This window comes from Vitis riparia, chromosome 2 (genome assembly GCF_004353265.1).
Source record: "Vitis riparia cultivar Riparia Gloire de Montpellier isolate 1030 chromosome 2, EGFV_Vit.rip_1.0, whole genome shotgun sequence".
Lineage (NCBI taxonomy): Eukaryota > Viridiplantae > Streptophyta > Magnoliopsida > Vitales > Vitaceae > Vitis > Vitis riparia.
This window is the reverse complement of record NC_048432.1, coordinates 9,265,245-9,279,583: the sequence shown is the minus strand read 5'-3', so window position 1 is coordinate 9,279,583 and position 14,339 is coordinate 9,265,245. Positions and strand designations below refer to the sequence as shown.

At 36.0% G+C, this 14,339-nt stretch overlaps 1 protein-coding gene across 3 annotated transcripts; it reads left to right on the top strand.

Moving 5' to 3' along the window:
- The first annotated feature begins 628 nt into the window (after positions 1-628).
- On the top strand, positions 629-13,657 carry LOC117933543 (alpha/beta hydrolase domain-containing protein 17C). Of its 3 annotated transcripts, XM_034854973.1 has the most exons (6): positions 629-1,567; positions 2,889-2,925; positions 4,703-4,939; positions 5,798-5,845; positions 7,591-8,328; positions 12,741-12,816. In XM_034854973.1, the coding sequence occupies exons 1-5, from the start codon at positions 1,251-1,253 to the stop codon at positions 7,633-7,635; spliced, it is 684 nt and encodes a 227-aa protein (XP_034710864.1). In that variant the 5' UTR covers positions 629-1,250; the 3' UTR covers positions 7,636-8,328; positions 12,741-12,816. The 3 variants fall into 3 exon arrangements, with proteins under 3 accessions (XP_034710864.1, XP_034710849.1, XP_034710857.1); XM_034854958.1 differs by lacking the exon at positions 7,591-8,328 and having other exon boundaries at positions 637-1,567; positions 12,741-13,657; XM_034854966.1 differs by lacking the exons at positions 629-1,567; positions 7,591-8,328 and adding an exon at positions 1,807-2,474 and having other exon boundaries at positions 12,741-13,657.
- Positions 13,658-14,339: the final 682 nt, after the last annotated feature.

The window sequence follows — 14,339 nt, the reverse complement described above, 5'->3', positions numbered from 1 at the left end:
AGGATGCCACTGAGGATATTATTGAAATATCTTTTTTAGAAATCACTAAATGTTTTTCCAAATTGAAAGATAGGAAGCCTAAAGTAAACTACACTGAAATCATCAATCAAATTTATTAGGGATAAAAGAATTGCTCAAGGGAACTTAGGCCAGTTGTAAAATGTTTTCAAAAAACAGTGTTTTGTTTTTGTTTTTGTTTTTTTTATAATTTGGAAATTCGTGTTTTTTAATGAAATACATAAGGTGTACGGTGCTGCCATCTTGGAGTGTTAAAAAGAAAAGAAGAGAAATAATGGAGGTGAAAATAAAAGAGGTGGGAGATGGGTCACTATCAGAAACAGGAGAAGTTGAGGAGAAGAAGTGAGAAGAAATTAGCCAGAAGACTGGTGTGTGGTGGCAGGGTAAAAGACAGATACATACAAGTGAAATTGACCTCCCCGGCTACCCACCCTTCTCTCTCTCTCTCTCTCCCCCTAAAAGACAAAACAAATGAAGTCATGCACACATTTGAACTCTTTGTTTTTTTATTTTCTGGTTTTAATTTATTATATTTTATTTTATTTTTCAGGTTAAGGCACTGACCACTCTGCTTCTCTCTCACCTTAACAGCTCTCTCTCTCTCTCTCTCTCTCTCTCTCTCTCTCTCTTTCAGAGCATGAGTGTGGTGGCTCTCTACCCTATCAGTCTGCAACTCTTTGCCCAGAAAATTACTTCATCTTTACATTGATTTGGCCAAACACTCAGATGCCAAAACCCTAGAACACCCACCTCCATTTCCCTGCTGTTACTCTCACTACACTATTAGTCTATCAGTTTCACAACACAAATCCAAAAAAAACAAAAATAAAAAAACAAAAGAGGAAACTAACTTTAATCTCTCGTTTCCCACACAAAAACCCACTAGCTAACCCCTCCTTTCTTTTACTACCTCTCACCACCATCCAAAACGCTTCAAAATACTAGCTCAGCATACCCACAAGCCAATCCCACCCCTCTGTATCTCTGTATCTCTCTTTTTCTCTTTCTCTCTCTCTCTCTCTCTCTCTGTCTCTGTATTCAGTAGACATATATACATATTCCGAAACAAGCCCAGAAAGCTCACTCGCTCCTTCTCTCTCTACATTTAAGAACAAACCCAGAAAGCTCTCTCTTCTTTCTCGCTCTCCCTTTCTTTTGTTTTCTGTCTACACATGCATTTGGGTTGTTTTCTCCGTCAATGAGTTGTGACTCCAGCCACCATTTTGGGGGGAATGGGGTGCATGGTCTCGCGTTTAGCGGCGAAATTCGCCTTCTTTCCGCCGTCGCCGGCGACGTACCAGGTGAAGAAGCGCGACGATGGCAGGCTCGTGGCGGTGTCCTCTTCGATGCCGATCCCACTTGCCGACGATAGTTCGCTTGATGTTCTGCTTATCGATACCAAGCGTGGCAACAAGATCGTCGCTTTCTATCTGAGGAACCCTTATGCTCGCCTCACTCTGCTGTACTCTCATGGCAATGCTGCTGACCTTGGCCAGCTTTATGATCTCTTTGTTCAGCTCAAGGTCAATCTTAGAGTTAATCTCATGGGGTTAGTGCTTCGTTTTTTTTTTTTTTAATAATTCATTTTTACATTTTTTTGGGTTTTCAAACGGTTAATCTACTGGAAAGCAGTGTTTTTTCTTTCCTATTCATTTTTACATTCTTTGAATACTTAAATCTCACGGGGTTTATGAGTTTTTCTGATTCCTTCTTTTTTTTTTTGTTTACTTCTTCTTTGGACTGTGGAAATGGTTACTGTCATGGGGTCTATATGTATTTTCTAAATTCATTTTTACATTTTTTGGGTTCTGGAAATGGTTAATCTCATGAGTGCAGTGTTTCGTCTGGTCCCTTTTATGTAACATACATTTTTGGTTTTGAAGATGGTTGATCTCATGGGTTTAGCGTTTTAGATTGTTTATTGCAAATCTTGATTTGGAAATACTTAATCTCATAAGGGATATTGTTTCTGAGTTGTGGGCTGTCAAGGGTGCTTTGTAAAGTTAAGTTTTCCTTTCTCTAGAATGGGTTTCTTTCAAGATGTGATGCCTTTCAAACATGAGATAGATGTTTGGGTCTGGTTTTAATGACCTTAGATCCGTGAATGGTGTTTATTAATTATGAGGCTCATCCTCTGTTTCTGAGTAATGACTTTTTCTCAAGGTGTATAGTGGGAAATGGGTTTTTTTTTCTGTTCACAATAAAAGTAAAAGTAAAGGAGGGTGGTGAATAGTTGTCTTGTTCCTGTTACCAGTCTTTTTTGTCCACCTTTTCATGTTCGTCATGTATTTCATTTTCCCCCTAGTAAAGTGCTTGGTTTTTACTGTATTTTTTTGGGATGGAGACACGGCTCAGTGTTTTTCTCTTAGGGGGTTGTGCCTCTGGGGCAATGTGAGATCTATCTTCCACTTTCACATTTTTCTTCTTCTGGCAGACTTGTTCTCTTGGAGATTAAGGTACATCATCTCTGTAATTTAGATCCTGGAAGAACTTTTTTTTCTTCTTCTTCTTCCTCTTCTTGTGGATCTGTGGCTTTTATGTAACATTTGGAACTCATTGTTGCTTTATGAACTTGTGAGAGTAGCATGGTGTTTCTATGTTTGATTTTTATTACATGGGGTCTCACATTTGAGCTTTTTCTTTGTTTTCATATTCCTTTTGTGCTAGCTCTGAATCTAGCATGTGATATGGTACCCAATTCCCATGTGAGTTTTGTTTGACAAGATTTTGCTTTCCCTCTTGAAAATTCCATGGGTCAGGTGGAACGCAATATATTTCCATTTCCTATTTTTCTCAAATTCTTTTTCTGGCCTGCCATTTCCTTGATTGGGTTGTATTTTGATATTCTTTTTCTCAATTTTAATATGCAGATATGACTATTCTGGCTATGGAGCCTCTACTGGTAAGGTAGGCAGTCATCTTTTCTTGGATCAGATTGACTCATGGCAAAATGATTTTGCTTCTGCTTTATTTCTTATATAAGAGGGGGAACTGCAGCATCAGGAATCCACTATTTTATGGATACGCAAATTGAAAAGTCTCTTGTTGGGACCATGAGTCTGGGTTGGACCATTGTGACAAATTTTGGATTTAGGGAATTTTCTTTTCTTTTTCTTTTTTCTTTTTTCCTTTTTCTTTTTTCTTTTTTATTTTTTATTTTTTTTTATAGAATGAGCCAGTGGCAATAGGAAATCTATAAAAGCCAATAGAGGTGCAACCTAGCCGCTCATGAAGTATATGAACTATAAGCCATCCCAAAGAAGAAAAGCATATCAAAAATAAAAAAGGCCAGCTCAAAGAATAAAGAAATACAAGAACACTGGAAAAGTCTAACCCCGTCTCGCCCCAGCTTATCATTGAAGTCTAAAGAGGCCAAACTGTTTTTTCCAATCAGATAATAGTAATCATAACAGTAATGAAAACAAAAAAAGAAAAAGAAAAAACTGTTCTAGCCAAGAGAATTGACAAACCAAAAGTGAAGGGATCTAATAAAACCCTCCTTCAATGTACAACTCAAACACCTACTTTCCCTATAAAATCCTACGACTTCTTTCCCCTCCAAATACTCCAAGTTAAACATAGAATGGTTCTGCTCCACACTTCCTTCTCTTATTGACAACGCTGCCCTATCAGCTTGTTAAAACTTCCTTACGTTTCTAAGGCGTCACTAGTGCTACTCCAAACCAACATAACACCAAAGACCATATATTTTGTGCTACAGAGTGGTGAAGAAACAAATAAACACAAGCAGCGCCAATTTGTACGAGTCAACCCCCTTTTCATCAGCTAGTCAATAGTTCTCCCACTCAGCAGCCAACACAAAAATGATACTTCATCGGGTGCACAAGGAACCCTAACTACCGTGTCTGGAAAAGAATTGCTTCCTCTGTTATTTAAAGCCTTAATAATGGTTCAACCAAAAATTCAACATTCTTGGATATTCTTCATCTCTGCCTGTCTGTCCTGTGTCAACTGCCTCCAAACCTGTAGAGCCATCATAAAAGGATCCACTGAAACCAACGTCCAATTATGGAAACTTCTGATTGCATAACAACGATTATTCTTGTGTATCTTGAAAAATTCAAGGACTAATTTTGAGAAGAAAAAATGGGTTAAATTTTTGAGTAATTCAGTAAAATTCAAGAAGGTATCTTCATTTGATTTTGTAGAGTGGTTGGGCTCTTGTTAAAAGAGTGTTGTTGTTTTGTGTTCTCTCTGGTTCAATGTGCTTTTTGTAGCATGTTTTGTATACATCTTGTGTACTTTGTTGCGTCATTTTTTGGCGCTTTTTAATATAGCTGCATTTGTTGCTTATCAAAAAAAGAAAAATGAAAATAAGCAATACCTGCTCCTTATTAAAATGATAGAAGCCAAGGTCCCATTCTAGATTATTCTTAACCTTCGGTTTTGGATGGATCTTGCAACCTTAGGTCTTGGATGGTTAGAAAATACACTAGTACCATCTAGAAGAACCAAATCTATAAATAAGTGACAACAATACTAAATCATTTGATCAGGTTGATGTTTTGGTTTATGTGATCTATTTTGATGGTATCCATGAAAATAGTGATCCTCCGTTAGAAGAATATTTTAATCTGGTTTTGCTCCTCAGGTTACATTGTTTTGGAAACCTCAAAGTTTTGTAGTATGATTGCTAATAGTTCTTTATTTTCTTTTAATCCAGCCCAGTGAATCCAATACTTATGCTGACATAGAGGCAGTTTATGAATGTCTTGAGACTGAGTATGGAGTTAGCCAGGAAGACTTAATTTTGTATGGGCAGTCAGTTGGGAGTGGGCCAACACTGCACTTGGCTGCTCAATTGCCAAGGCTGCGAGGTGTAGTTCTACATAGCGCCATTCTGTCTGGCCTTCGTGTGCTGTGCCATGTAAAGTTCACACTTTGCTTTGACATTTATAAGGTATGGAGCTCATCTTGACCAGTATGGTTTATAACTTAGACATCAGGAATTTGTTAGGTCTTAGAAAGTTTGTAAATAGCATTCTAGTAGGCATGTGAAAAAGGTTTCATTCTTTCATTATTATTATTTTTATTATGTTTTTGACTTAATTTTGGTGTAGTTCAATCACATCGATCTAGTTGGGGCCTAATTTCTGCTATGATATTGGAAAATTTAGAAGTGCCCATTGTACATGGAATTGGTGTTTTTGCAATATGAGTGAAGATAGTAGTAGTAAGTGTTTTGGGACAAGAAAAAGGGGGGAAAAAACTCTGTTGCAAAATATGATTGTTTGGCCTTTCTTGGTAGTATCTCCTGGTTGATTTCTAGATCTAACCATTGGATGTGGAATGCTAACAGTTAGGAATCTTAATATAAGCAAAGTATCAGACTTCTGGAGGCTGTTTACATACTCTGAAATCATTCCTGCCCATAGTCCTTGTCCATTTTGTGTAAACTGGGTTCAGTAAATAGAGAGAAGAAGCATGCAGGGATTCAAAATCCTTGAAATGCATTTCTTTTTGTGAGATTGAGTTGCTTTCATCTAGAGTAACCATAAAAAGCGTTTTTGAAAAAGCTGGCCTAATTCTATGGTCTCCAAATAGCTTCCTGGAATTTTCTAGGTTTCCAAGTGTGTGCACTGGTTATGGGTGTACTGCAATTTTATTGATGAACATTGTTTGACTGGTCAAATTTTACTAAGCTAGATTTGAGCTTTGTTTTGTCTTCATATATATATATATATATATATATATATATATATATATATATATATATATATGCCATTTAGAACTTCTAACTTTTCTGATAAATATGCAGAATGTGAACAAAATTCGGAAGGTGAAGTGCCCCGTGCTAGTGATACATGTAAGTGTTTCTTGACATGTCTAGTCATTATAGCATAGTTTGAACTTTTTGATTTGATATCAAATTGGTTTCATTCAACTCAATATTGGTGACTTGGTCCTTCTGGTAAAATACAATGAAAATACAGAAAATAGCACTTGAAAAATCCAAAAATAGTTCCAATAAAAATCCAAAAAAAATGAAAAAAAAAATAAAAAAAAATAGAGCACCACTTATAAAATAAGAAAAAACACAACATATCCGACAAATGATATAAACCAAAACTCTATTTTGATACTATCTGTAACTTGCCATGGTAGTACCCTGTGTTTGGATATTAAATATCTAAATGCAATCCAAACATTCATAAAAATATGACATACTACAGTCAGATTGGCTGATACTTCCTTCACACACCTTCCATAAGATGCTTCAATCCTTTCACACTGCTGTCAATGTCCTTGCCACAGTAATTATTCACATGATGCTTGTCCCTTTTAATTGGTGCATGGCCCATGCTTGCGGCTGATCTCTTGATCTTTGCATGGAACCATCTTAAATTCCATGACAAATGTGTCAAAATGGATAATGGTAATACAGCACAAGTTTAAAGATGACACCAAAATATATCATTTGAGATCTGTGCCTACATTTATATTAATATTCTTGATGTTTTAATTATTCTAAAAAAAATGGAAAAAAAAAAAAAAAAGAAGTGGCATAAAAATTCATGTCTTAGGATTGAAATTTGGCAAGAGGATTCCTTTTGAGATGTTTCAGGTCATCTCAACAATATAATTGTGATGACAACATGAATAATGTGTCATTTGATACTGTAAGTGATGCATAGTTGTTTCCTTCCCAATGCCTATGCTTTGAACCATGCATCACAGGACTTCAGATCTGTGAATTATCTGCTTTGCCTTACTGTATATTTTTTGAAAATTATAAACTCAAACCAGAATGCACTGACTATCTGCATTATTTTTATTAAAAAGATTCTTCTGTTCTTGATGATTGTTTGAAGGAGCAAAAAATGTTTCTCTCCCCCTTAGGCAATTTGGTCAATTCTATTATTTCGTCTGACCTTGCAAATTGTAACTTGTTATCCTGGGCCAAGCTGTTTACAGGCGCAGGCTCGATGTTGTTTTTTGATTGGTTGGGTTTGGATTGAGGGAGGGAGTAGTTTTTTGTTTCCCTTTCCTTTTTTGGCACTTTTTGAAGGCCATTGTATATATTGCGTATTTTGGTGCGCTTCTTTTTGGTGCTTTTCAATACTACTTTTACTGACCTATCAAGAAAAAAAAAAACTCATTTTGGATGCATGAATTGTCCTTAATTTTGACTTTTGGGCTTATATGTTAGGTTATACCCATCAATTGCTCACTAACGATTATTAAGTTTTTCAATATGTGTGATGAAGGGCTATATCATTAAAATTCAACCATTCAGTCAGTATGATAAAAATTTACACAATAGTTTTGACCTGCTTCAAATTGCTTATTTACAAGTTATATGGCAAGTTCTTGATTGCTTTGTATATCACAACTTCCTAAATTTGTATATCCTGATTGCTTTTCTATAATCTTTAGGATTTCTTATCACTCTTTGTAGGTTGTTGTGCCATTTAATGTTTTTGAAGGGAATATTTGCCAAGTTAACTTTATGATCTAAGGGTTCTCTCAAGTCTTGTGCTTGTTTGTATGGATGAATCCTAAGTCTCAAGTCTCGGGCATAGCTGTTTAATGTTTAATTCTAACTTGCAGTTTTCAGGAAACTCAACCAACAATAATGAAAATGCATACCCCTGACACTCATGCATAAGTATGTTCACTAAATAGTGGGATCATTATGCAATGTCATGTTTATGACAGAGACAAGGATTCTAGACTCTCACACAGAAAAAAGAGGAACTTTTGGAGCTTTGTTGTTCATACAGGTTGTTGATCCCTAACATACTGACTAAAGTAAATAAGAAATGCTAGTCTTACCCTTAGTAGATGTTGACAAAGAAATTAATCAGCCTAAATCCTATGTGGAAAAAAGAAAAAAAAAAAAAAAAGAAGAAGAGGAATGAAAGAACAGAATAGATGAAGCAGATGCACTTTTATTAAATTCTAGCCTTTCAACAGAGACCTGAGTAAAGAAAAATTTCAGTTGGAGATCATGTCCTTTATAGTTGAGACCTGGGAGTGTAAGCAATTGGAAATGGGCAGTTATAGAAGAGGTTCTTCATGATACATAGCATATTGTGTTGATGGCAGTGGACCATTGGCATTCAAGAGTGGCTATATAGTAGAATTGTGGTGTTTTCTTTAAATATGTGAAGGCCATTCTCTTTGCTGCCAGCCATGGGAACTTGGTTCTGTTTGTTGGGCTCTGTGCTGATTAGTGAGTTCTCAGCTCTTAGCCTTTTGCTGGTGGTCAAAGGTTGATGAGATTGTGGAGAAGTTGGAAAATACATATGCTTTCTTAAAGATTCTGTTCATGGCTGGTGGTCAAAGGTATCTTATTCCTGAACCAATCCTTCTTCAGATTGAATCTTAATTAAGTCTTACCATTCATTTTCTTTGGCACAATATTTGAACTTCTTTGATGGACATACATGCAGTTTTCTGTTTGAGTTGATCTTACAAGACTCTCTTTAGCAATTTTCTTGGAAGAACAGGTTGTTGTGTTTTGAGGACCATGGATTGGTAAGCTTAATAGATTTGCTTCCAAATTTGAGGTGTGAGTTATCATAGTGCAACATTTTCTCACTACAAACCTAATAAATGGTTTTGAGAATTTGGGCTAGCCCACTTGTTTTAGGGAGATGGATTTTAACCCTTTTATGCAATCCATTCAAAATGCTAATGCTCAAATCATGTCAAAAAAATTTCCTTCTTCTGCATGAATATTTTAGTTACATGCATTTTTTATGCTGGGAGTATGCATACAAATGCTATAGATGGTGCTTTCACCATATTGTATCCATTTGGATGATTAAGAGTCACTTGTAGATGAGTTGTCTTCTTGGCACTCGCTTTCTTGACCGACAAATAGGAACTGAGGGCAATTGGGAGGTAGAAAGTGGGAGCAATTGAGGAAGTGGAAAATGTGGTTATAATCAGGAAAGGACAGGGGAGTGGGGACTCATGATTGCAAGTGGTTATTTGGTGGTTATCAATGAATTCATTATAGTTACCAATAAAGACTTTAAATAGTGGAAGTTGGATATCTACAAGCCCTCTTCTTCTCTCCCATTTTTCTACATCTAACATATTTCTTTATGAATTTTCGTCCTATGAGTAGTGTGGCGCTCAGAGTGGGTTGTGTGTAACTAGTGACCAATGACTTAGCCAGTACCCTAGTGTTGTTGCTATAGCTGTTAACTTGTAACTGACCAATCATTGATCACCCCCTTGAAACTCATTTGCAAGAGCAATTCAGTACAGGTTAATCAAGCTAACTCTTTACATGTTCTCTTTATGGGTTTTTAGCATTCTGTAGAGATTGATGTATTTTTTGAGTTCTTGATCATCAATGTAGCTGGGACTCTAGTAGTCATCTAGTGTTTAATATCAACTCATCATTGAATAGTGTGTGACTCTGTTGTAAGTTTGTAGTGGTTAACTGATATCCAAGCTTGAAGGTGGAATTGCTCCACAAAGTAGGGTAATTTGCTTGTGACACTTCAAATTATAGAATTTGTTGTAACATGAATCTTTTGTCACACTTGGCAGGATAATAGGTAAACAGGCATCTGAACTGCAAAGTTTGAGATGATAAGACCATTGGTCCAAATGATACAACAATGTTTTGGGCAGGTAGCATCTTTGTTAGCAAAAAAAGAGGCGAGGTGAACTCTGAAAACATAAAAAGGAAAAAATCAAAACAAAGATGCAAAAGGATCTACCTGCAAGATAGGTCCTAATCTTCACCCAACTTGCAATAAAATCTAACTTAGACAAGTTGGCACACCCCCTTAGGATCCATTGGTCACAAATGCCTCTTTTAAAGGTTAAATTAATACTTGGTCTTGCTCCATAAAGAAATCATTCATTACACACCAGACTAGGCACAAAGGAGCCATCTTTTAAACTCACTTCCCACTCTTGGCAACAAATTGCCATACGAACCAATATGGGATGACCATTTATTCTTCTTTCCTGGGTATTTTGAGAGTTAATCCCTAGCCCTTCTTTCAGTTAAAAAGTCACTACATGCTCAGGTCTCTGTTGGGATGTCTGAGAAATGGCCTTACAGTAGCTTCACATATTGCTTGAGACATGACTTATGGCAGAGCCTAAGGTATACCAGTTTTTGGCATTCTTGTTTAGCTGGTGTTCTCTCAAGCTTGCCAAAAAGTACATTTTGATTTCTATTTATGCTTCTGATTGTGGGAAACTATACTTGGGTGGATAATTCTACATGTTGTGATGTTATATATGCTTTATTATGATGCTTTGGGTTGGCCTTTGGGCGCCCTTTACACTTTTTATATATAAAATTTTTTCTGTGCTTTTACCCATCAAAAAAAAAAAAACACTATATACTTTAGTATGAGACAAATTATTACACTTAGATGAACAATCGTAGGTTGGGGTTTTCACACACAGCTGAATGTTGATCTATAGTTAAAACAGCAAGTGACATCCTTGAGTTCTACCTACCTTGATGGTTAAGGACATTAAAAATCACCAGACTGTATAATAAATATCAACATTAAAAGAAAATGAGTGTCTCTGCAAGCTTGATTTACATTTTTTTCCCCATTTTTTGATAAGTAAAATTTTGTAAAGAGACAGGAATGGGGTGGAACCCATGCCTCAAGTGTATAAAGAGTCTGAAAAGACCAGACAACAAACAAAAGACTCTTCACTCAACTACCACCCAAAAAATCAATGAAATTTACCTAAAAAAAAAACTTTCCATCTTTTACTGATCTTCTTGCTCATCAGCAAAGAATTAAAGAAAACCACTTTTTAGTTGCAATTTTGATCAATTCAAGCCATCAAAAATCCTTCTATTGTGTTCCTTCCAAATACACCAAAAAAAACCGTGGTGGAGTTATAATCCACCTTCCTCACCATCAACTTGAACCAACTACTCAAGGTATTCTAAGTCATCTCAGGAAGCACCCAATGATGCCAGAAGTTGGGAATAATGAAGACCATAAACTCTATGCCATTCTATAATGGACAGGTGGTTGGTGGATTATTTTTCTTGGTTACGCAACAATACCAATTGGATAAGATCCTTTCTTTTTGCATAAACTAGTCCAAAGTAAGAATATTTACAATCAATTTTGCGAACAAGTGAAAAAAGATTACGCCATTTCTCTTACACTCAGTTAACCATCTATCTACCATTAAGAAGAGGTATCCTAATGAAAGTGGGGGAAAAAAAGGCAAAGCTTTGCAACCCTTGCAAAACATCTACAAGTAGACTCCATAACCGGAACCTGTCAAAAGGCCTTACCGTCACTGCCTAAGAATGTGAAGTATTCATTGTTAGCTTGATATGCATTATCATCTTGTTCCATGCAAGTTTAAGCTTTTTAAGATGTGCAGTTGTTTAACCTGTTTAACATGGTAAGTGGTTTCAAGAGGTCTTGGGTTCAAACCTCCTATATCTACTTGTTTTCTTTTCTGTTTTGCCCATAGTTTTAAAAGGTGCAAGGCGCACTTAAGGCGAAAAAGTCTAGCTGTAACACAAGGCACATGCTTGAGTGAGGTGAAATGCAACTTAGGGTACATATCAATGTTAGAAAATATGATAAAAAAATCCAACCCAAGCAACAGAAATTAAGATTCCAAACATTTAAAAGAAGCATTCAACAACAAAGTAATGAAATTATATAAATTTCAATATATAGTTAGAAATTTTTTAGAACAAAAGTGTCAAAAAAGGAAAAATAAAGTAGGAAGACGTGCGCCTCTCCAATAAGGCGTACTTCTTGGCAAGCAAGGCACTATAACTAGGGAGTGGTTGAGTCCGGGGCCTAGGCGTGCTTTAAGAAATTGAATCATATAGTGTGGAACTAGGGCTATTGGCCCTTCGACATTGAATTACACATTTGTGCGAGAAACAAACCATGAAATTTTAGAGGAAAGGAAGATGCATCATCTTGGATTTAGTGGTTGGAGAAGGTTGAACAACCTTTCATAATGAAAATTTAAAATTTCACCTAATCAGAAATACTGCTAAATTTTGGATTTAGCAAGACTTTGTGATTGAACAGATAATTTTGAAACCCCTGCAAAATTCTTTTCTAGACACATTGCTAGAATGGTTTATGGTGACATTCCAAAGTTGAGCCATCAGCTGGAATTTATGAAACACTTCAAAATGGTATGAAAAAGATTGCCATGATAGGTGTGTTAAGCTATGATAGTGGATATGATAAATGATGTTCCTAGTCTCAATGGTAAAACTTGAGTGTATATGTTTATATGATGTCAAACTTTATTTTTAGTGGACATTCTTGCTTGAACCGCTTGAGCCAAAGGACAATTAATTGAGTTTTTTTTATCTGAATTACACCTCGATTATTTCGTTATAATTCTTTGAAGGCACCATACTGTAATGTGGGCAGATAACAGCTGGTATGACTGTGGGAGGCCACTGGTATCTGCTTAAGAAGGCTCTCATTTGTTCATATTTAAAACCTTGAGTGTGTTAGGTTGAAGATCCCATAAATCAGATTGCAAGCTCGAGATACTGTTAATTTATCTGGTTCAAATATTTATTGGTCTGAGGTCCGACACTAGACAATTTCTTTCTGTTGTAAATTTTGCTACATATTTTGGGAAACTGTCATGGATTGCATTGAACCAAAGTTTAATGAATGCTTCTGGTAAAATTGTTTATCCAAATTAGAGTTACTTGCTGGCAGGAAATCTTGATATGGGTTTGGATAACATTTTTACAGGGTACTGAAGATGATGTGGTAAATTGGTTACATGGCAATGGACTATGGAAAATGGCGAGAGAACCATATGAACCCTTATGGATTAAAGGAGGTGGGCACTGCAACTTGGAGATATATCCTGATTACATCCGCCATCTTTGCAGGTTCATCCAAGAAATGGAGAATATAACAACAGCAACTCGCCTAAAAAAGATCCGTGAAAGTCTTGGTCTGCACAAGAGATCTAATACCAGTACTGCAATCTCTACTAAATGGTGCTGTAGAATTAAACTACGGCGACCCAAATGCCCAGCCTGCTGGAAGCCCAGCTGCCCAAAATGTTGTTGTCGACCCAAATGCCCGAAGTCTTGCTCGCCACCCAAATGCCCAAAGTGTTGCTGGCGACCCAAATGCCCAAAGTGTTGCTGGCGACCCAAATGCCTGAAGTGTTGTTGGCGACCCAAATGCCCGAAGTGTTGCTGGCGACCCAAATGCCCGAAGTGTTGCTGGAGACCCAAATGCACAAAATGTTTTTGGCGACCTAAATGCCCAGAATGTTCAAGGCCCAGCTGCATAAAATGTTTTTCTTGGCGATGTTTTGTTGGGGCATGTTGTGGTTCGGAGGAGAAGCAGAATGGCTGATGGTGAGGCATTTGTATAGATTGCTGAACTCTTGCTAACACCCCTCAAATCTGTGCAATAGTGGATGAGCAGGGAGGAAGAAGTAGTCTCTCAGAGTTAAAAGAACAACAGTTTTTATCAGATGTTTCCCCAGGTGTATCTTAAAATTGTGATTTTATATCAACTGTGTTGAAAATTTTTCCATTTTTTTCCCTGTTGAATGAACCTTGTTACCATAGCAAATTTTTACCCATTTGAAGCTTTCAAGACATTGAATTGTAGTGCTTTTTAAGTTTGAAAATTTGTTTGATAGGTCATATTCCTTTAGTTTTTATAAGGTAATCAGGTGTTGTCCACATGAAGTGTGGCAGACAGTTCCCAGTATATGTATTTGACATGTCTGAACAATTGGACAAATACATTTGCTTAAGCTGCAGCCTCATATGATAGGTTTTAGGTTTGGATCAGTTGGAGCATAAAATGATGCTTCCATCTCCTTCTGGACTCTAGATTTTGCATTTTTCTTCTTATGAAGATGTGAAATCACATTCCACTATGGGAGTGTTCAACATGGGAACTAATATTTTGTTTATATTTCTGTTTCCTCTCATCGTTGTGTTTGGATGTATGTAATGATGTAAGTATGAAATGATAATTTGTTTCCATTTCAATTTTAGGTTAATAGAAATCAAAATGAAAAGATAAATTAATAAATAAATTATTTAAAATAATTTTTTATTTATTTATAACTATCTCACATTGTACAGGTTTGAAATAAATTTTTATTTTTATTTTAAAAAAGTCCTTACACTTTTTTTTATGGTTTTTTTTTTTTAAATTTATATCACTGTTTAGTTGTTATTCTTTAAAATAATTTTAAAAAACAAAGTAAAATAGAGAAAAGAAATTGAATTTCAAATCAATTGGGATTTTATATTGAATTTATTAATGATGTTAATAATTTTTAAAAGTAATTTAAAACTTAAACAATGTATATGA